Source organism: Zootoca vivipara, chromosome 6 (assembly GCF_963506605.1).
Source record: "Zootoca vivipara chromosome 6, rZooViv1.1, whole genome shotgun sequence".
NCBI lineage: Eukaryota > Metazoa > Chordata > Lepidosauria > Squamata > Lacertidae > Zootoca > Zootoca vivipara.
The window spans coordinates 32,434,760-32,457,878 of record NC_083281.1 but is presented as its reverse complement, the minus strand read 5'-3'; the positions used below and the strand labels follow the sequence as shown (position 1 = coordinate 32,457,878).

The window sequence follows — 23,119 nt, the reverse complement described above, 5'->3', positions numbered from 1 at the left end:
TGTTCCCTGAAGGGATTAACTCTATTATACAGACCTTGAGCTGTTACAGATGTGACATTCCTATCACCAATACCAAAGGACAAATAGTTACAAGGGACACTGTCAGAAACAATTTCCTCCTTTATATACCATAGGTTATCTAACTCCTTGCCTCTCAGCTTGCATAAGAAAAGTATACTGCCCATATGAATATAAATTCCTCTCTTACGTTTCTTTGCACAAGATCCTTCCTAGTTTATTATGCATATCCTTACGTTGGCATTACAAGAATTAGACCATGGATAGGCAAACTAAGGCCCGGGGGTCGGATCTGGCCCAATCGCCTTCTAAATCTGGCCCGTGGATGCGTTTTTATGAGTAGAATGTGTCCTTTTATTTAAAATGCATCTCTGGGTTATTTGTGGGGCATAGAAATTCGTCCACCACCACCCCCAAATAGTCTGCTACCCCACAAGGTCTGAGGGGCAGTGGACCGGCCCCCTGCTGAAAAAGTTTGCTGACCCCTGAATTAGACCATGCCAGAAAGCAGGCCTCATCCTAAGATACAGTAAAAACCTGCAACTCCAGCTGATACAGTAATGACAGCAATGTGGGATGATTAAGCACGCGAAGCTGCCTTACACCAGGTCAGACTGTTTGTCCAGTTAGAACTGCACAGCTTTCTGTGACTAATGAAGACTCTCCAGGGACTCCTGCAGGGGTCTCTCATACCACCTACAACCTGAACATTTTAAACTGGAAATGCCAGGGATTAAATATGGGATGTTCTGCATGCAAGGCATGTGCTCTGCCATGGAGTTAGAGCCCCTTCTCAGGGGCTGTATCCAAAGTTGCCTCAGCCTTCCTTGTATGAATGGCAACATGCACAAAAGAATAAAGAATGGTCCCAGGAGGAGGTCCATGTAGGGAAAAGGATAGAGATGAAAAGTTGCTCCTAGCTGGGCAAGATCAGATTAAATTCCGATGGATACTGCTAAGGGTAATTTCCACCATATGCTTAAGGTGTGGGAAGGCGAAACCTAGGAATTTGGACATTGTTAAACACATCCCATTGCACTGCAGATGGTGCCACTATTGTAAAAGACCCTCAGTTCACCCAGCAAACGCTTTGAACTATGTTTGTTTGCAGTAAAAAAATGCACAAAAGAAAGTAGGATTTGACAGTGTCGTTTTGAAATTCTGCAAAGAGGAACCAGCCTTGCTAAGCTTTGGACAGGATTCCCATCCATGTATTAATTTCTTCTGCAGGATTAACTAAAAGGGAGATAAAACTGTCACACATGATACAAAATCACCCTCCCAGCCAGTTACATTTGGAAAACATTTTAAGAAGCATTTGAGAAATAATCAACACTCAAATGATAAGAATTCACTAGAGGGTAAAGATTATTCAAAACGAGCCTTTCCTTGAGATTCTGCATTGAAGGAGAAACACTCCTACTTCTGCAACAGTTTCCTAAAATTAAATTTAAAATATCCTCTTTGGTTTCATTACTATTACTACTTAATGCTGGAGCCCCCCCCCCTCAATTTTCTTTTCTTTTTTTACAGAGGCTGTGGGTTCCTTGTTCCAATTTTAAGTTCATAAACAAAGTTCAGTTCTGCCCATGTTATGAAGAACACAAAAAGAGGCTGCTGGATCAGGCCAATAGCCAATCAAGTCTAGCATCCTGCTTATAGGTTTCCCACCAGATGCCTGTGGAAAACCTGTAAGCAGGATTTGAACACAGCAGCACTACTGATATTCAGAAGCACTACTGCTTCCACTACCACTATGACACATTCAGTATTCAAATACTAATGAGCACAGAACTGCAGCCTTTGTCTCTTACTTGGGAGAAAGCCCCATTGAACCTAGTGAGGCTTTCATCTGAGAAAACATGCGTAAGATCAAGATGCAAGTTGGGCAGTTCCCCAATGATTTCACAGTGCTGTTCCTTCTGAGCTTACAGCATTTGTGATAAGCAAATTAAGTGCCGCATACCAATAAATTTCATTTCCTATCCTAGGCTGATGATTGGCTAGGGAATGTCTGTGCACTCAGACCCACTAAGTAGTAGTTCTACAGCCAGGATTTTGACATTGGAATGAGATATTTTTCTCCAAAATACAGATAAACTCAAGGATATTTAAGGTGAAGAAAATAAATGAAGCATGATAGTGGCTTTAATATTCTCCCCCTGCAATTACAGAGTTTAACTGGATTAAGGAAGCATGGTGGGCAGAAAGAATATTATCATTATTGTTTGATCAGCAATTTTAAAAAGAGCTCAACTATTTTATAGTGTTGTGTCAAGAGCTGTATTCTGCATACATAGCTTTTCTCCTTCAGTAGTCAAACTAGTCGAAGAGGCTTTAAGCTGGACAAGCAAGTGTTCCCCACTCATAACAACACAAGAAACTGCTGTATCAGGCCAATGGCCCTCTCTAGTTTAGCATCCTACTCTCACAGTAGCCAACCAAATGCTTGGGGGAAACCTGCAGGCAGGGTCTGAGCCCAAGAGCACACTTGCCTCCTGTGGCTTCCAGCAACTGCTATTCTGAAACATTACTACGGAGGCAGAGCATAGCCATCATTGCTCATAGCCATTGCTAGCCTCATCCTCCATGAATCTGTCCAATCCTCTTTTAATGCCACCTAAGTACCATCACTGCCTCCTGCAGGAGTGAGTTCCACAATTTAACTATGCACTCTATCCTATGCAAAGAAGTAATCGCCTCCTCCCAATCAAAATATTTCAAGCTCCAGTCACCTCACTCTCTTTCTCCAGGCCAGAATAAGGACCACTATGTGACTGTGAAGCAATCTGCACCTGCAGTTCTATATTTTTGCAATGCTTGACCGACTGATGTATAGGGGCTTAGGCCAGAATGAAAGCTACAGTTCTACTGCAGCTGCCTCTCTTTGGCTAAAAAAGACTGAGAGGGATACTCACAACAATTACTCTCTGGCCTAGGAAGGAGAACTATGGCAGTCAAGAGCATACTCATTTGGTTTATTTTAATAAAAAATATTTTAATAAATTTTGTTTTATTTTAATAAAGCCCAGGTGTGACCAACATGGTGCCCTCCGGGCATTGGACTCCAATTCCCATCAGCCCCAGACAGCATGGCCAATAGTCAGTGACGACAAAATGTGCAGCACAACAGCACCTGGAGGGTATGGCGTAATACTGAATGTGGCATAATGAGTCAGTGCATCTGGCTGTTAACCAGAAGGTTGGCGGTTCGAGCCCACCCAGGGATGTCTGTGGACAGGATTCCTGCATTGCAGGAGGTTGGTTTGGATGACCCTTAGGACCCCTTCAAACTCTGCAATTCTATGTTTCTATGAAAGCTTTATATCTCCTCCTCATGGCCTTGCTGGAGCAAGAAAGGGGAATGTGTGAACTCGAGTCTCGTTCATGTAATGGCACATCATATTTTATATATATATATATATATATATATATATATATATATATATATATGTGTGTGTGTGTGTGTGTGTGTGTGTGTGTGTGTGTGTGTGTGTATTTAAAAACCCAGTATAAGACGGCTTCATATATTTGTATAAATCAAAATAATAATCATAACAACATGTCAATGATAAAGTAGTAACATTTGGCTCAAACTTTTGAAGTGTCAGTCTTTCATGATATCAAACATCTTCAAATTTTGAAGCATAAATTAATAAATTTTACAGGAACAACTACTGCAACTACTATGAAGCATAACCCTTGAAAAAAGTATAATTTATACATTTTCAAAATAGGGCCAAGTGACCATCAAACCAAATGGACTTTCATCTACCCACTCTCATAAACTCAAACAAAACCACTCTTTGCCACTTTCAGCCTGTGGTATAGCGATTGCTAACTCCCAAGGCAACTGGTGCAAATGTACAGCACACGGCTCAGATATGCTGTGTCACTCAATCCCTGACTGCAGGGAAAACGTATTAGTTTGCAGCAAAGCACAACATTACTTTTGACTATAAACCCATAGTCTCAACAGAATGGGTCTGTCTGTTAGCAATCATGCAAACTGTGGGGGTATTCTGTGCCACAGTCATGCAAGCATGCGCAGGACAATTGCAATGTAAAGTGAGTCAGCAGCAGACAAGCACAGAAAAGGCCATTGTCGAAAGAGGCCCCAAAGGGGGCAGCTGGTAAAAGTGGCATGGCTGCACAAGGAAGGATCAGTGCAAATCTATGTGTCTTGATCTAAAGTTCTGAATTAGCCACAGCTGTAAAGCAGAGGAAGAAAAGAATCACTGCCACTGTATTAAAAATGCTTTCCAATTAGATGGGGGGTGGAATCAGGAAGCACAACTCACCTCTTCAACACTCCATTTGGCCACATTCTTGGCGGTGAGGCCAGAGACCTCCGGCAGCAGCTTGCAGTGTTGCTCCCAGCAGAGATGGAGGCGGTGGGTAGGGTTTGCAGAAAGGGAAGGCATGAAGATAGACTGGTGGAGGGCCTGCTGCAGAGCAAATGCTGTGTCTGGGAAGAGGGAGGGCAGGGAAGGAAAGAAGATGAGTCAGTCCTTGTTCAGGTGCAATTTAGAAGTGCAGGGCTGGATGTGCTCAGAGCATCCCTCCCAAAAAAGGTAAAGAAGCAAGCCCTGTGCTGTTACAGATGCTCTTAGGGAAGAGATGCCCCGATGCTAACACAGGAGGGATTGCCAGGGAGGAGGAGGTTGGGTAACTGCATCTTCAGATGGAAATTAATGGCACCATTCCAGCTTACAGTTTGTATCCAGCCTGTTCAGAGCACTCTGCATACAAGATAATGACAGGCACTGGTCACATCCCTGGAGAGATGACTCCAAGGTCAGGAAGGTTGGCAGTTCTTTCCAGACGTTAGTATCAGTCTCCATTTGTCAAACAATAGAGGCATTAAGAACAAGAAAACGTCTCCTGCCTGCCTGCCTCTCTATCCCTCTCATATATATAAGATGATCTGATTAATGCTGTGTCATGGTGCAGTAAAGATTTGTGGCTATCTATGCAGCATATACTGGAGCCACTGATTAACATGGCATGGCACAATTTCTTTGATTAACAACATTAGCATGATTTATTGGGTTAACAACATTAGCTAATTATGTTTGCTGCTCCCCCTCCTCCACTGGGACACAGACACAAAAAGAAAGGTATTTCAAAACACCAGGACCTTTTAAGTGATTGTTATTGTAAAGGTCTGTAGTGACATCTAGTGGCATTTTCAAATAACTACCGTAAGATATACTGCTTATAAGAGAGCAAGGACTGAACAGTCTGTGAAATGCTGTGTTCTTACTCCTCCCCTAGTTTAAAAATGATTGAGGAATACTAGGGCTCAAAGGGGCTGCTTATGATGAGATTGTACAACTTCCCTCCCTGCGTTTGACAAGGAGGTTGTCAGGGAAACAACATGATCCCTCCCCCAAATGCATAACAATAAAGCCTTTTAGTGCTGTTACCGCACAAGCAGTTGAAGTTTTTGGAAGGGTGAGAAAGGAGGGGGAGCTATAACCTCTTCCTTTCCTACTTCCTGAAACCTCTCCTCTGTGAGCTAGTGCTATAAGCTTGCTAGAAGATGAGCAATTACAGGCTGGGGGTACACTACTTTTTTGTTGTGGGCCCTCACTTTTTTATACGGATCGTAGATTTTTCTGAACTGAAGCAGGGAAATCTCTCTAGTGAAGGCAGCTCTCCCTGTGGATTGCACCTGTTATATTGACCAGTGGTCAGTGGAAAGAGATGGAACACTTATGGCTCTCCAATGAGTAATCTGATCTCTGCAGGAACAATTAGCCTTCATTTTAACAGGTTTGCGAGAGGGAAAGAGGTGGGAGAAATGTAAGCGGCAGCAAACATCAAAACAAATAGTTTCACCTTATCATTGAAACCACCCATTTAGCAAAATATATAATTTTCATGACCAAATTTCCAGTAACTCCACAACTGTTTCAATGATTTTAAAAAGCACAAACACAAAATTAACTAACCTCTTCCATCAGCATCCTGCTTCACTAGCTGGAGCTGTATATAGCTACGTGAACAACCAATCCTGAAAACACAGATTTGGGCAGTAAGGCAAACAATTATACAGAAGAGACAAAATTGCTTATCCAAAGAAAGCTTAAATCACGGAGCTGAATAAAAGACTTTTAAATATTTTTTGTAGCATGTTTAGCCAGCATTTGATAAAATGAGCTCTGATTTACAAGTGTTTATGTCACAATACATGCTAGCCTTTAAAACTTATTAAGTGTATGCTGCCACAGGCTAACTAACCCCTTTGGAATAGAAATTGTTGGGTCCAGTGCCAGTTGAGGATCACTCAATTGTAATGTAAAAAGATGGTTTGGAAACTGACTCAGTTACTTTTAACTGATTTTGGAATTGTTCAGGTACATTTATTGATACTCCATGAATTTGTTTAATTCTCCTTGAAAGCTACCCTTGCATCTGCAGTCAGTATCCCAACATTTTTCCTTCACTTCAAAATGAAATGGCATGAAATGAAATGGTCCAAGTGGGAAACTTTATTAGGAGTAGGTTTGACAAGTTGAACAACTTTGCTTACCCTTTTGATTTGATTTTAGTAACAGCAGACGATTCCCCTTCCACTGAGTCCTTCTCTTGGCTGGTCTCAGACTGCTCAGAAAGACTGTGGACACTGCTCCGTCCCGATCTCTCCCCATCTTGTGTGGATGATTTTCTACTAAGAATACAATATTTATGCCTATAAAAACCACTTCCCAACACTCCCAACTAGCCATGAATTAGAACTCAGGGCAAATCCTCACAAATTAAGGGTTGTGATTGTGCAGATAAAGCCTGGATTGTGCAGATAAAGCCTAGGATGCGGTGATGCGGATAGGAATAGCTCCAATGTCAGTGACTTTAATTAAGTTCTGTGGGGCAATTAAAAATACACAAAAAGGTTCCCCACCAAAATCAGTCACAAAACAAGAAACTTTCCCAACCCAGCAACAGCATTAACAACAACTGCTGTCAGGAAAAGGCCACAAAACCAACACAGAATCATTGCTCAAGTGCCTGAGAGAACAGGCACCAAAAAGATCACAATATTGGCACCAAGCAAGCTTCTCTGGAGAGAGTGTTCCACAGATGTGGGGACTACTGCTGAAAAGGCCTGTTCTCTTGCTGCCATTCTCCCAACTTTTCTTGGAAGCCGCACACAGAGAAGGGCCTTAGAATGTAATTGTAGGGTGTGGCAGAGGCAGAATAGGGCTGGGGCAAGTGGAAAGCAAGACCAGTGCAAGAGTAGCTTAATAAATGTGCCCAATATTGTAGTAGACCTTAAGGTTTAGTTAAAAGTTCACCTGGACTGTGGAGAGTCTTCCTGAAGGTCTGTAAGTCTTGCAGAAGTCTCAGGTTTCTTGGGCTTCTGAACACTAGTGCTGGGTGAAGGTTTTTCTCCACCAAGACGATCTTGTAAAGAACTCTCCCTGCTGCGATTGATTTCAGAATATGGGCAGCCAACTAATCTACATCAAAAGCAGAAAAATGTTTCCACAAGAAAAATATTATGCAACCCAATTGTTCCATCTTCTCCCTCCAAGGCCTATTATACTAACTAGCAAAGTGGTATAATACAGCAACTCTGCAAGAGCAACAAATGGCAGGCATGTAAGATAAAGGCTCCTGGGAAGTAAATGCTTAGCAGCCACAGGCTAAAACAGAAATTCTGCAGAGAGATGCAGTTTTCAGCGAAAGGAGGAGGGAAGGACATTAGCTGCCAAAATGACTGCTCTTCAACAACACTGAGTAGCTGAATGAGCTTGGGGCAACATGAATGAAAGTAAACTCTTGCCCAGAATTCAGCAAACAGGGCACAAAAAAAGCTAGCCAGAGGCAGGGGGTAAGGTGGGTCAGCTCAAGAGAAGAGTGACTTAATGTAAAGAACAAATCTTTTAAAAAAAACACCCATCTTTTTATAACTGCCTTTTCCTAAAGGCTTTTGCTTTGGAACTGTTTCAAAATGTAGCTCTGCATAGTTGCTTCTTAGCCTCTGTTTTAACTACCCTTGTAATAATTGTTAATGCTGCTGCCTTTGTCCATGTTTTCAGCCACTGTATTTAATCATCAGTTTATGATATTGTGAGCCACCTTTGATGGGCTATGCCCCAAAAGGTGGAATATAAATAATTTTACAAATAAAGAAATAAAAATAAACACACAAATTAAAGAAGGAAGCAAAATGAGCAGGTGGGGATGTGAGCTGGCACAAACACAGAAAGGCAATTGCTACAAAATGCCTACATTTCGGAGGCCTTTTCAATGGCTAAGATTCTCAAGGCCGACCTAGTCTTCCAATAGAATTACATCACTTGTTCTGGACACTGGGACCATATTTATTATACAGGTCTGAGAAAACTTAGGTTGGTTACTCTTCCCCACCCCCACCCCTTTAAACAAAAGTTTCTTTCTCCTTCCTGTAAATCAAGCTTTGCCTCCCTCCGAAAAATTCTTAATAAAATAAACACAAGTTTTTGCCTATTTGAACAAACACCTCTTTCCATATCTGGAATCTCATCCACCTTAAGATTTGACAAACATTTATGTTGATGTTATTCTGATGCCAGCTTAAAGTGTGTCTTTTCACAAAGGCATTTGGGAAGTGTGATTGATTTTATGCCAACCTGGTTGTTTTACTGTTGGTTTATTGTCACTCTGAGATCTTTGGATTAAAGGACAGCATATATGTATCAGCCATGAAACTATCTGTCCAAGAAAGTTCACTTACACCTTCCATTCTGGATTTCAGGTGACAGGTGAAAACTTTTTTATTATTATTTCAAATGATTTTTAATGTAATTCCACTCAGAGAGCTTTGCTGTGGAGGGGGTATACAAATTCAAAATAACTAAAACCAACAAAACAACAATATTGTCACTCCGCAAAACATATGCATCATGTTTGTTCCGCCACATAAAGAGCTTCCTCTAAACAGCCAGTTAGCACATCAAGGGAGAAGGCTGGAGGAAGGAAAAAACAATCTCCTTATCCCAATATGCTACCTTTTTACAATCTAGGAGTTTTTAACATGGGGGAACATTCTAATATGCAATCCCGCACCAGCTTAGTGGCACAGAACAGGAAGGAGCACTCTGGAGGCCTTTACGAATCCTGAAATTCATGAGGAAGCAGGCTATGAATCTTCTCTTTTTTATGTAGGAAATATTACGCAGAAAGCCAGAGCCTATATTTGCAGTCAGCTATTTTAACGGCAAGAATTCCATTGCATAGCTTGGTTTTAGTTTCATGTTTAGAAAGACTTATGAGAGTGTCAATGAATCAAAGTAGTAAAACAGCTCCTTGCTTAAAAGAGGGAGTCCTGACTTTGCCTTATTAATTTTTAAATCTTACAGAGTTTATTGGGGAGAAGCAATTTAATGGCTTTTTGCCCAACAAACACTGGAAATCCTAAACATACACACATAGCCAGCTATGAAACACAATTCATTTCCCAAGCTAAGGAGCTGTTCTTTGCTCCTTTGTCTCAACTTTCTCCTGGGTGGGTTGAGAATGTTGAAGGACACCTCTTCAAGCCACTCCAACTTTCCCTTCTTGCTGGCAAAGTTTTGGAAACGAAACCATGAGATTCTAAACCGCTAGAGCTGCCTCTTCTCATGTGAGTAAGCTGTAATATGTAGCCAGGTTCTGATGCTACTTTTCTGTGGTGTCAGTATAAAGCTTGTCAGTGAAGCCAAATACAAAGCACAAGAGGGAGCTACAAGCACAGCATTTTATAACTGAGACACGCATTCATATTTGTAGTTCACTGAAGCTGCATTACTTGATAAACAGGTGCTGGGCAACTGATACACATTGCCCTTCAATCTGCTGGCAATTACCCCATAACTCTTGGGCACACGTACGTGTAATGCGTTCCATATCTGGGTCCCCTGACATGACCCAATCCCTGACAACCAGGAGTAGGGCATCCCTGTCCTACTGCCCCTGATGGGTCCGCAGTCCCTAGAAAAACAAAACTTGTTCAGGAATAGATTTCAAAGTCTTGTTTTAAATAATTAGGTAAGGAGGGGAGAAAGAAACTACAACATTATTCTTTGTCTCACCTGGTGGGAGTTGCAAGGCATGTCCAGTTTTTGCACACCAGCCCATGGGGTGAATGTCTGGACTGTCAGCATCAACCCAGAAATCAAAACTGTGGTCCCAGCCATCAAAGTGTATCTAAAGAGGAGGAAACCCATATTGGAGGAAGAAAGAATGAAAGTCGTAAGATAATGTTTCTTTTCCCCCCTTTTAAAATTAATTTTAATTGCATTTTAAAATTTACATTTACGTACATTGTCTATTTATTCTTCTATGCATGTTCATATCCGTACCTCTTAACAGCTTCATCATCTCTATTTCATTTTCATTATCATAAGATAATGTTTCTTGTAACAACTCTAAGAGCTTCTAATAGGAGCAGAATCTTTTTGGTTGTGGCTCTGGAGCTGTGGAATACATTCCCTTGAGAGTCTTTTGATCTTCCTTAGTTTTGCTTTAGACAAAAGTGAAACTCTCCCCCAACCAGGGATTTACCTGGATGTGTGCTTTTTGAACAAAAGAACCCTGCTGAATCATACCTTTGGTACATCTAGTCTACAATTCTGTTTCCTACTGGAGCCTCTGGAAGTCTACAAGCAGAAAATGAAGGCAGAAGCCCTCTTTTGTTGTTGCTCCCCAGCAACTGGTATTCAGCGGCATACTGCCTCTGAACTTGGAGGTTGCTATAACCATCAGGACTAGTAGCCACTGTACTCCATGGAAATAAGTCTGAATTGCTTTTGAATCATTTGTGAAACTGTTTTATCATTTTATGTACTGAATTTAAAACAGCTTTGAGAAGATATGTGTAAAAGGCAGTATACACCTGTAGTTAATAAATACACAAAGCCAGTAAATAAAATGTCACAGGCAGACTCGTGTAAATTGCATTGCAATAGTCCAATCCTGAGGTTACCAGAGCATAGATTACTGTGGCCATGTTATCCCTGTCCAGATAGGGTCATAGTTAGGCCACCAGCATAAGCTGGAGGAAGGAACACCATGCCGCCACTGAGGCAACCTGTGTCTCAAGTGACAGCAATGCAACCAATACAACTTCCAAACTATGAACGTGCTCTTTCAAAAGGAGTGTGATCCCATCTAGAGCAGGTTGCACACCACTCAGCCAGACAGAGGAAGCACCCACTTCACTGGATTAAGTTTCAGTTTATTTGCTCTCATCCAGTCTTAATCAAGCACTGATTCAGCACATCCACTGCCTCCCTTGCAGAAGATGAAAAGAAGAAACAGAGCTGTGTGTCATCAGCATACTGGTTACACGCTCCAAAACTATTTAGGACCCCACTTAGACGTTAAACAACAAGGGATGGGACCATAGCTGCCAAGTCTCCTGTATTCCCTGGAAAACCCCCGTTTTCCCAGCTGTTCCCAGCTGAAAAAAACAGGTGTTTTTTTCCCCCGGTTTACTTACCGGCGGGGGAGGCTCCTTCTGCGCATGTCTGGAGTCTCTGGACATGCGCAGAAACGTTTTCTGGCGCGGCGGCCATTCTGGAACTGGGCGGAGCATGCTCAGAAGCGACTTTTGATGCTGCTCTGCCCAGTTCCAAAATGGCTGCAGTGCAACTTCTGGCACGGCTACCATTTTGGAACTGGGCAGAGCAGCATCAAAAGTCACTTCTGAGCATGCTCCGCCCAGTTCCAAAATGGCGGCAGCACTACTTCCGGTCTTCTACTTCCGGTCCGATCCCTTATTTCTCCGGCAGGAACTTGGCAGGTATGGATGGGACTGACCCCTGTAGGACTCCATACTGGAAAACTCATGGAGTCAAACAATGCTCCCCAAGAACTGCCTTCTGGAGCCAGTCAGTCAAGTAGGAGGGGAACCACCCAAACTGCCCAATACAGCTAAGTTTCCTGGGTTAAAAATAATATTCTGGGTAAAGCTAACTTCCCAGTAAATCTAAGTTGTTGGTTCCGATATCATTTTATGGCATCACTTTTGACTTCTAATGACTGTTTACCCATAACACAAAATCTACAGCATTAAAACTAGAAGAACCTTATTGACAGATACACAGAATAGAATTACTGTGGATATCCAACAATGGAAAACTACAAATGTATAGTCAAGAGGTATAACAATAGTTATTAATAAAACCACAGTAGGTGCTCAACTGGAGACTCTTAGTTTCTTAGTCTCTTATATGCTTCCTCTAGAGCATCTTGAATTAGGAACTTTCAGAGGCAGAACGTTGGTCTATAAGCATCATTGCTTGCAAGAGGGCTCTTATAGCCTAAATCCAATTCTGAGAAATAAAAACTGAAGGAGCCCACTAAGGAGCACTTGAGAAAAATCTGCTGAGGCTTTACCTATTCTGTGAACTGAGGGGGATTTTCAATCTTTGCATCTGAACCTCCATTTTATACAATGAGTTGAATGCAAAGTTGATGTGTTTATGTACTCATTACAGGATGGAGAGTGGAGGCGTTCAGCATTTTTTTAAAAAAAAATGAGGTTAACCTGATGTTGAGGTTCGTATTGCAAGTCACCCTGAAGGTATGAGAGCTCTAACATGGCAAATTTATGTTAGATTCATACAGAGAATAGCTCAAGGGGAAGAAAAATCAATTCAGAAATGTCATTCCAGAATAAGTGGCATTACAATAGCATCCAGCAATAGTGAGCAGGAGCATTGCAATTCATGGGGGGACTAAGATCAAGCTGTCATATTACTGCTGAAGATGCTTGCTTTCTTGAAAGCTCAAATGTAATGTTCTTTTCATAATCTTAGAGTAGCACCATGGCTTATTTGAATGCACATACCTTGACACGATGGTCATCTTTTTCAATTATGGTTGCCACTCTAATTAACATGGGATTTCTCTTGTCTACAGCTTCTAGTTTCATGTTAGGCTGGAATCCATGAGCTGGGCGCTGTAAAGGAACACATTACAAATGCAGTCAAGCATTACTGAGAGTAAGGTGAGCCATATATAATTTAAAGGTGCAGTCTGGACATAATGATAAACCACAGCCTAGCATTAAAAAAGTAAGATTGCTTGGGCAGCACCATCAGCAGTTTCCTCGGTGCATGCCAGAGTGTCACAGGAATAAGTTGCTTTCTGCTTTAACTAACCACAATTTCTTACATCTGAACTAACTTGTAGTTACAGTGGTACCTCGACTTACGAAGGCGATCCATTCCGCACCACTCTTTGGAAGTCGAAGTCTTCAGTTGTTGAAGCGCCTGTTTCGCGCATGCGCAAAGTGTGATTTTTGCGCTTCTGCACATGCGCCAACCGAGCGCGCCACTTCTGCACAGGCGCAGAGCGCACGCACAGCAAAAAGACTTCCGGGTTTGTCGACTTCGGAAGTCGAAACCTTCGTAAGTCGAGTCGTTCGGATGTCGAGGTACCACTGTAGTTCGAACTATGGTTTATGGCAAATGGCTTTTTTCAATAGACCACAGTTGAAACTAAATAGTTTGGCATGGTTCAGGTGTCATGACATTAGTTTAGGTTAGAAAGTGAATGTCCTCTGGCACATACTAGGGGAGGAGATGAAAGAGAGTTGAGCTCAAGCTGACTTGTTCCCATAATGCTAAGCTATGGTTTAATGTTATAAATAGATCCTGAAGCTGAGGCTCCAATACTTTGGCCACCTCATGAGAAGAGAAGACTCCGTGGAAAAGACCCTGATGTTGGGAAAGATTGAGGGCAGAAGAAGAAGGTGACAACAGAGGACGAGATGGTTGGAGAATGTTCTCGAAGCTACCAACATGAGTCTGACCAAACTGCGGGAGGCAGTGGAAGACAGGAGTGCCTGGCGTGCTCTGGTCCATGGGGTCACAAAGAGTCAGACACGACTAAACAACAACAACAACAACAACAACAACAACAACAATGGTTTATTGTTATATGCGAAAGAGGCACAAGCATGTTTCCAGCAGCATTCCTTTTGACTGCAAACCAAGTAATCAACACCCTCAACCTCTGGGTCTGTAACTAGAATTAAAATCACAATCCAACATATCTTCACTTAGCTTACCAAGTAGCTGTATATAGAATAAGTTAACCCAATTCTGAGTACAAATTCTAGTCTGGAAGGCCTAGATTAGTCTAGGTCTAACTGATCCATGTTAAAATTTTTGCTTAGCTGCCGAGATATGTCTTTGTTATCTTGTTTCAGTACCAATATGACTAAAGGAAAAATACTTCTTCGCACTGCATATACAGTACATTCACAACTTTTGTGCATTTAACTTGTGTGTACTCAGCTGTATGTGCTTGGCAATTTTAAAAATAAATAAAAAGAGGGTGGCTGTCTGGGGAAAGAAACTTTGGTAATTCCACCCACCACTGCACCCAATGTTTTTTTGACTATACAGTGGTACCTCGGTTTAAGAACAGTCCAGTTTAAGAACGATTTGGTTTACAAACTCCGCAAAACCGGAAATAGTGTCTTGGTTTGAGAACTTTACCTCAGTCTAAGAATGGAATCCGAACGGTGGAAGGGCACTGGCAGCAGGAGGCCTCATTAGGAAAAGCGTGTCTCGGTTTAAGAACGGTTTTGGTTTAAGAACGAACTTCCGGAACGGATTAAGTTCGTAAACGGAAGTACCACTGTATGCAGTTTGGTTTTTAGGCTCTATCCCCAGAACCTAACCCCCATTATGTTGTGGGTTTACTGAAGCTAAAACTATGGAACTTGCTCCCACAGAAGGCAATGATGGCCACCAACTTGATTGACTTTAAATGATGATCAGACAAATTCATGGGGGGTTGGGGCTATCAAGAGCTACTAGCCATGACGGCCCTGGTCTACCTCCACTATCAAGAGGCAGTATGCCCCTGAATACCAGTTACTGGGAATCACAGGTAGGCAGAATGCTGTTGCACACATGCTTCCCACAGGCACCTGATTTGTCACTGTGAAAACAGGATGTTGGACTAGATGGGCCAGTGGTCTGATCCAGCAGGCTCTTCTTATGTTCTTAAAATTCAAAAAGCCAGTGCCATTTACCAGCTTAAAAAAATAATAATACTGCTACCTTAAAGCATTTCATGTAACCCACTTACCGGTAGTTCATCTAGATCATGATTTCTAATTTGCCTTGCACCCAACATTCCATAAATAATTATAATGAAATAGCAGCAGCAGTAACCATCATCATCCTAATCATCCACCTATAACTAAGAACTGTACAAAAGTAAAACCATAGCTTTTAATGTTGTGATTCACCAATATAAAACTAGAAAAGATGTTGACCAACCAGTTTAAAAGCTCTTGCTGGGGCTGCCTGAGAACCAGTTTCCTCCAAGTATTTCTCCCATGAGAAGCTTTTGAAATCCTTGTATTCTGCAGAGAGGTTTAGGAATATTATCAGTCTTTAACTACAAAGGTAAGTGATAGGAAGTGTACATTAACCAAACAATACATTGTTATGCAAGGGAACTGAAATCAGAAATTAAATCACTTTTTAAAATGTTTGTATAGTATAAGCTTCCACTTCAGGTTATGTGCCTAGGCTTGTTTTACATCTATGCTACTTCATGGATTGGTGTACGAGCTGCTTTCTCCTTCATATGTGTACTGCAATACCTTCCCTTTCATGGAAAATCATAGCTTGTCATCATATCTGAACTGAACAAATGATAGCTTGTTCTTGCCCTCCAAAACATTGCAAACTTTTATCCTGGTTTTTAATTCTGGTCTGGAGGATAAGCACAAACCAGAGTTTACCAGTGTATGGTTTGGCACAAAAGTGGTAGTTAGGGAAAATGTGAGGGAAGGAATAATTGCGCAAGCCTAAACCAGCTCAAAGACTTTGGTATTGAGTCTATAATACAGTACGTAGAAACTAGTACAGCATTCATAAGTCTTGCAATCTCAGAACATTCACTAAATGGGTCCACATCATAACGATAACTACATTAGTCTTCATTTTCATTTTAAAGTTAATTTTACTGCATTTTCTGTATGTAAAGTGGCTTTTAAAGCACCTTTATTACCTCTAAAACTTATAAATTGAAATTCCACACCCTTGGAGATTGGCCAAAAATAGACTCGGTGATTTAAGTGAACATTATGAGCTGCCCTCCAAACTTCATAGAATCATAGAACAGTAGAGTTGGAAGGGGTCCTGATGGTCATCTAGTCCAACCCCCACAATGCAGGAATCGGTATCGGTATCAAGTTTATTGCTTATAGCCAAAGGCTGCTGCAATGTATACATCTAAACTAAAGCATCCATGACAAATGGCCCGAATCTACAGTTGTTCCTCCCTGAAGCAGTGTGTGACACACAGTTCTCAGCCACCTCAGTCAGCAGTAATAACACCTGTCCTCACCAGCAAGATCCCCCAGCCCACTGGGGAGATCCTTTGAGCTTTTAAGAAAGGCCTTTTTGTTCTCAATTCTCCTTTCCCATCCCAACTCCTGTCTAGGGCTCCATCTGCACATTATGTCTAAAGCCATATCATACCACTTTAAACAGTCATGGCCTCCCACAAAAATCTCCTGGGAACTGTAGTCTGCCAAGGGTGCTGAGAGTTGTTAGGAAACCCCCTACTGTTAAGCCAGCATCAATACATCATGTTGTCAACAAAGACCCTATTTTGTGACCCAGCACCAGCATACAGTTACCCTTATCATAATGGAATTAGGATATGACCATCCTCTTGGGAGGGGCAGGGAGTGTCTCCCATTCTACAAATCTAGCAAAATTAGTTGGAGAGGAGAAACCAGAACAGACCTCATAGACATCTGAACCACATAGAGCAGATCACATCTTGCAAATGTTTAGAATGCAACAGGGACTTGTGAACTTTCAACGTACCAGCTGGTGTTGTAAGGGGAGTTCCAGTTTCTTGACAGTAACCAACAGGTCGAATATAAGGGCTACTAGCATCACACCTGGATCAAACAAAGAGAACTAGTTCCAGTCACAGCCAGTACATGAAAGAATGAATCTGATGTTTCTTTGCTGAACCTGATCATAATAATAATAATAATAATAATAATAATAATAATAATAATAATAATATTTTATTATTTATACCCCGCCCATCTGGCTGAGTCTCCCCAGCCACTCTGGGCAGCTCCCAATTGAATATTAAAACAATATAGCATTAAATATTAAAAGCTTCCCTAAACAGGGCTGCCTTCAGATGTCTTTTAAAATTAGGATAACTGCTTATTTCCTTGACATCTGATGGAAGGGCATTCCACAGGGCGGGTGCTGCTACCGAGAAGGCCCTCTGTCTGGTTCCCTGTAACCTCACTTCTCACAATGAGGGAACTGCCAGAAGGCCCTCGGCGCTGGATCTCAGTGACCCGGCTGAACGGTGGGGGTGGAGACGCTCCTTCAGGTATACTGGACCAAGGCCGTTTAGGGCTTTTAAGGTCAACACCAACACTTTGAATTGTGCTCGGAAACGTACTGGGAGCCAGTGTAGATCTCTCAGGACTGGTGTTATGTGGTCCCGGCATCCGCTCCCAGTCACCAGTCTAGCTGCCGCATTCTGGATTAGTTGCAGTTTCCGGGTCACCTTCAAAGGTAGCCCCACATAGAGCGCATTGCAGTAATCCAAGCTACTTGCTTTAAAAGTCATAAAACTATGCCTTCAAGAAGACCAAAACACTGGAACTTACTGTGAAGCGTTTTTTCTTATCCGACATAAGAAGGTATCAAGTGCTTGGAAGGCAGGGAAAATGTGAATTTCTGTTTTAAGATCCAGGTGAAAGACATTTCTAAAATAAGATGATGCCTCCTACTGGAGGGATCAGTCAGACCCTATGCTTGCTTTCCATTGAGAGGAGTCATCCCTCTAACTAACCAGAATGACTCTGTCTGTGGTGGTCAGCTTGGTTCTCAGACTTTGTTCCGAGCCTTTTTAAATAGCTTTCCCCTGTATTCTTTTTCTTTTCTTTTTGCCTCCTCTTCTCTCTTGGTGTGACTGTTGTGTGAGTGGCCACTGTATATATTTGCATTGATCTACAAAGCATTTACACTTGTGCTAAGAACCTGCCTTGAGTTCCACTTGGAAGAAAGTCAAGATGTACTTTTTTAAAAAAGGAACCTGGGATATGCAGCATAATTTGATATGCTGGTATTCTCAGTACTCTTCTTTTTCTCCAAGCATGCTTCCATAAAGCTATGGTTTTCCCAGTAGTGATGTATGGAAGTGAGAGCTGGACCATAAAGAAGGCTGAGAGTCCCATGGACTGCAAGAAGATCAAACCTATCCATTCTTAAGGAAATCAGCCCAGGGTGCTCACTGGAAGGACAGATCGTGAAGCTGAGGCTCCAATACTTTGGCCACCTCATGAGAAGAGAAGAATCCTTGGAAAAGACCTTGATGTTGGGAAAGATGGAGGGCACTAGGAGAAGGGGACGACAGAGGACGAGATGGTTGGACAGTGTTCTCGAAGCTACGAACATGAGTTTGACCAAACTGCGGGAGGCAGTGGAAGACAGGAGTGCCTGGCGTGCTATGGTCCATGGGGTCACGAAGAGTCGGACACGACTAAACGACTAAACAACAACAACAATGCTTCTAGTAATCAAGGTTGCAAAAGACTTAAAATTTGTACAATGAGAAAGAAGGTTCAGAAATGAGAATAGATTGGATATCCTTCAGTGGGTAGCAGTTCACTGCATGGAACAAGCAATCTATCCTTTTCTCCTGTCAACTATTCCCTAATCTCCTAAACTTTTATGTGTAGTTCCTAACTTGGAACATTCCCAACCCACAATTGCTAAAGTAATGTGAATGAAGGGGCATGAGGAACATATGTAGTTAAGCATTGGTGAATGTGAGAAAAGAGTGCTTAACCTTTCACATACTTGTCAATTCTCCCCTCCTAATGTCTCCCATGACCTTCTTTCCTCCATTTGGGTGTATTTCTGGTGTCAGAAACAAGGCAGGGAGAAACTGAGCTAAATACAGCTGTGGCATGGGATTCTATTTACATGGAGAAATCATCAGGCATGGGAAGGGGAAAGCCAATGATTATAATACTGTAGGACAGCCTGCCCTTTAGAGGGTATAGAGCACCTTCAGAAGTTCCTGGCACCTTTATTGCTTAATTTTTAATTTTATGTAATTGTTGCATGTCATATGCTCTAATGTTAACAAAGATATTTCTCAATGCAACCATGTTAAACAGTTTAAAGATGAAAATGAATAAAAACTGTGTTACAAAACAAAGAGAGAAAGTTCCAGATGTAAATAAATCCCAAGGCAGGTTGTATAATCCTTTTCTACTAGCTAGGACCTAGCTAAAAAAACCTAAATGTTGACTACATTTATTTTATTCAGTTACATATATATTCTGGGTTTTGGTCATTTACAGGACTCCCAGGGTGACTCAAAATTGCAACAACATACCTATCCATAGTTATATACACATACCTCTAAAATAATTAATTAAATCATAATGACAAATGGTAAGCACGCATAAGTTTTCAAGTAAAATAATATTCCCCCCCTAGATTTTCAAAGAGATGTGAGCTGTACACAGTTCTACAAGTTTTGACAATGTCACAAGCAAACAACTGGGCCCAAACATATTCACTTGGAGGAAAGTTGCACACATCTAAATGAAATTTAAGTGTGCTTAGGACAGCTTCAGAAATTCAGGAAGTGAATAAGATCTAAATTCAGAACTGGAGCCTGACTCAGAATGAAGAAGTAGCGCCCCCCTCATCCTAACTCAAATTCATTCTCTATCTAGACCAGGGGTCCCCAGACTTACCCCGCAGCGGGCCGGTGCCCGCCGCGCCGACTGCGCGGCGGGCCGGAGGGCAGGGGAGTGCGCGCGCAGCGGGCCGGAGGGCGGGGGAGTGCGCGCCCGTGTGCATGCGCACACGCACATGGTCGGGGAAAAAATCGCTTGTGCGCATGCGTATGGGCCTCCCCCGACCCGGAAGTGCATCGGAAATGACCTCTTCTGGGTCGGGAGAGGCCCATACGCATGCGCACAAAGGATTTTCGGCAATTTTTTGCCGATTTTGAAGATCGTCGCCGCGTAAGAGCAGGCGGCGGCAGCGGGCAGCGGGGGTCGTCGCGGGCCGGATTGGGAGGCCAATTGGGCCGCATCCGGCCCGGGGGCCGTAGTTTGGGGACCCCTGATCTAGACAATGCCAAGCGATATCCTAGTTGCGTGAACAGAGGAGATATTTCTTTACTTACCAGTAGTCATAACTTTCACCCCAGTTGTCAAAATGAACTAGCAGCCGATTATCCAACATGTCTGCAATGGTTGCTACACACATTAAGGAAGGATTCTTTTTGTCTACGGCCTCCAACTTCATTCCCACTCGAAAACCAGAAGGTGTGACTGGCTATGGAACAGGAGGAAATTGAGAAAACATTGCATTTAGCTAGATTATTGAAATCACAGCTTCATTAGTATAATGAATGCAATAAAGTTAAAAAAAAAAAAGATCTCACCTTCAAGTGGAGATTAAAGACCAGAATTTGTTAGATATGGGAAAGTCTCATCAAAAAACCGACTATCCCAGATCAAACTAGCAGGTTAATCTAGCATCTGAATAAATTTATCCATCTAAAGAGGTGTCAGGTAGAAATCCTTCCCAGGCATGGTTCCTGAGTTTGTTCTAACTGGACATATAAAAGACCAAACTTGGCAACACATGTGTGGTAATGGGTTGCATTCCGAATTTTCCCTTTCTCCAATAGAAGGATTCCTTCATCCAGAGGAGGAGAACCTTTAGATCCAAACCTCTTCTCCCTCCTCTAAACTATATAATCCACTATGACATCAAGACAGCAGAATGCAAATGCTATTTTCCACTTGGATCAAAATTCAGTGCTAGAGGCTGAATCCTATGACAATTCTACTATGGTAACAGCAAGTTCTGGCACATTACTGGACAAATCCTCTGAAACACAGCAGATGTTCCCCATAAATAGAGGGGGATCACTCAGACTGAAACCTAAGGACCCTGACCTTGTTCAAATATATGAAACGTTTCCATATAGAGTGGCCCTGCAGACACAATCATGGGAAAGAAGTAATGTCTGGGCTAGTTTATCCACAAATACAGTTATTGCTTCCTGGCAGCAATTCTTGGCTGAAAAATGGGTTGCTTGCTCTTTGACAGTGGAACAGACAACTTCGGAAGGTTGTGGACTCTCCAGTGGAGGCTTTAAAACAGAGCTTGAATGGCCATCTGTCAGGGATTCTTTGGCTGTGATTCCTGCATTGCAGGGGGTTGGATTAGATGACCCTTTGGATCCCTTCCAACCCTACAATTATATGAGTCTATGTAAAATGCTGCTGGGAAGTGACTCTTGTATTCAAAGAAAAGCTGGATCAGATCTGACTTTCTCCACAAGGCTACTCTGCTTGGAAGAGATACAAAAGGGCCTTCTCATTCATTGAAATCAACACAATTTGACAACCATTGCCAGGCTACAGATTGGACAAGGTGCTATGCAAATGTACAAGCAAAGATACTTGACAGAGTGGAACGGGAAGCAAACTAAAACTATTTTAAAAATGCTATTTCAAATGAGCAGAAATGTGTTTGATGTAGGTACACGTATAACAAATATTTTCCAGTCAAGGACTGAGCAAGTTCTGGTATTCTGGTAAAATGTAGCCAATTCCAGAGAAATGATTTTACGACAAAATACAATCTAGTCTGTGCCAAATCACCTGGTAAGTAGTCAGATGATAGAATTGTTTCTTTGCTTGGATAGTTGTCTGCCATGTGCACATAAATAAAAAGCCAGACAATAAACTCTGTTTACTAAATGTAATGTGAGAAATTAAATAGGTTTCCTATTTGACATCTGATATTTCCCTGTTTCTTAGGGATTCAGCCTCTGTTCCTAGCATTTGAAAAAGGCACAATAATATCCTGGTTGAAGCTTTAGAAATGGCTGGAATTTAAAAGACTAAAACATCAGTACTGCCTCTTACTGTGCTCAGGGCTCTGAAAAGAGCTTTGGGGGCAGCTTGAGCTTTGCAGTTCTTCAAATATGATGTCCAATTAAATTCCCCTTCCTTGTAACCTAGAGAGAGGGTGGGAGGGAGATAAAAGTATTGTTTTATACAGTGGCTGCTGTTACATTCAGATTGGTTTTTCAGAAATAGAAATGATGTGGGAAGAATGTGAACTTTGCATAATAGCTGCCCCTTTGAAATAGGCAGGAGTTGCAGGCTTCAGTTAACATATCTCTCACTTTCTTCTGTCTTTTAAATACATTATTGCAGTTGTTAATCATTAATCTGAAAGTTCAGAAGTCTCTAGGAAACACATTAATGGGGGGGGGGGGTTAGCTAATGCATTTGCTACATTGCACATTACTGAAAGAAGTTCTCATTATTTTACGTTTTCCATTGCTTGGCTCCATCAAAAAAGGTTTGTCTTTTCTCTTATAAGAAAACTGCTTCATAAACTACAGCAAAAGCGAATGCACTCTCTTCTGTCCTGTAAGATTTCTGTCTTGTAAGGTTTATCACATGATCCACTGCAAACAATACACTGCTTCAGCAGCTTATTTCCATGCTGTACACAGGGTGGACAAACAGTGTCTCAACATCTCACATATTATTATTATTTATTCATTTTATTATTTATTGCACTTAAGTACTGCCTTCCTGACAAGCTATTTACAAATATTAATAGCCTTTACTCAAGCGAGTAAAGGCAAGCAAGTAAAGGTAGGTGCAAATGTTATATTTAATATGTACCCATTTCTACTTTGTGAAGTGGCTACTTATGGTTTAGATTTCAATTACTTCTTCCCATTTTTAACAATGTTAACTTTAATGCTATCAGAATGAGCACAGGTGAGCCATGAGTTTGCAAGCTCCCTCCTCACTTCCTCCTCCTCTGGCAAGAAGACTGGAAGCATCCACTTCCATGTTTGAACTAACTACAATTTATATGAAATGGCACACTATAATAAATTAAACAACCTAGCATTGATTCAGCAAACCTACGTTAACTTTAAACTAAGCAGAGTTCCAAGTGTGGATGTTACAACAAACTGAAATCAAGAACTGGGTGCCTTTAACTTTCTCTTCAAATACCCATGAGATGAGAGCATAAAAGCTTGAAGC

General features: G+C 41.8%; 1 protein-coding gene across 9 annotated transcripts in view; it reads right to left on the bottom strand.

Moving 5' to 3' along the window:
* Positions 1-23,119, bottom strand: part of LOC118086527 (lethal(3)malignant brain tumor-like protein 4) — a 62,227-nt gene that overhangs the window by 9,815 nt on the left and 29,293 nt on the right. For 6 of the 9 annotated variants that reach the window (XM_060275736.1, XM_060275735.1, XM_060275731.1 and 3 more), the window contains 11 exons: positions 21,974-22,065; positions 20,215-20,366; positions 16,857-16,933; positions 15,291-15,376; positions 12,842-12,952; positions 10,080-10,194; positions 9,879-9,978; positions 7,320-7,484; positions 6,557-6,694; positions 5,976-6,037; positions 4,320-4,486 (listed from right to left, as the gene is read on the bottom strand). In XM_060275736.1, coding sequence (XP_060131719.1) covers positions 4,320-4,486; positions 5,976-6,037; positions 6,557-6,694; positions 7,320-7,484; positions 9,879-9,978; positions 10,080-10,194; positions 12,842-12,952; positions 15,291-15,376; positions 16,857-16,933; positions 20,215-20,366; positions 21,974-22,065 — 1,265 coding nt within the window. The remainder of the gene's footprint in view (positions 1-4,319; positions 4,487-5,975; positions 6,038-6,556; positions 6,695-7,319; positions 7,485-9,878; positions 9,979-10,079; positions 10,195-12,841; positions 12,953-15,290; positions 15,377-16,856; positions 16,934-20,214; positions 20,367-21,973; positions 22,066-23,119) is intronic. The other 3 variants (XM_060275734.1, XM_035118251.2, XM_035118252.2) reach the window with 1 other exon arrangement.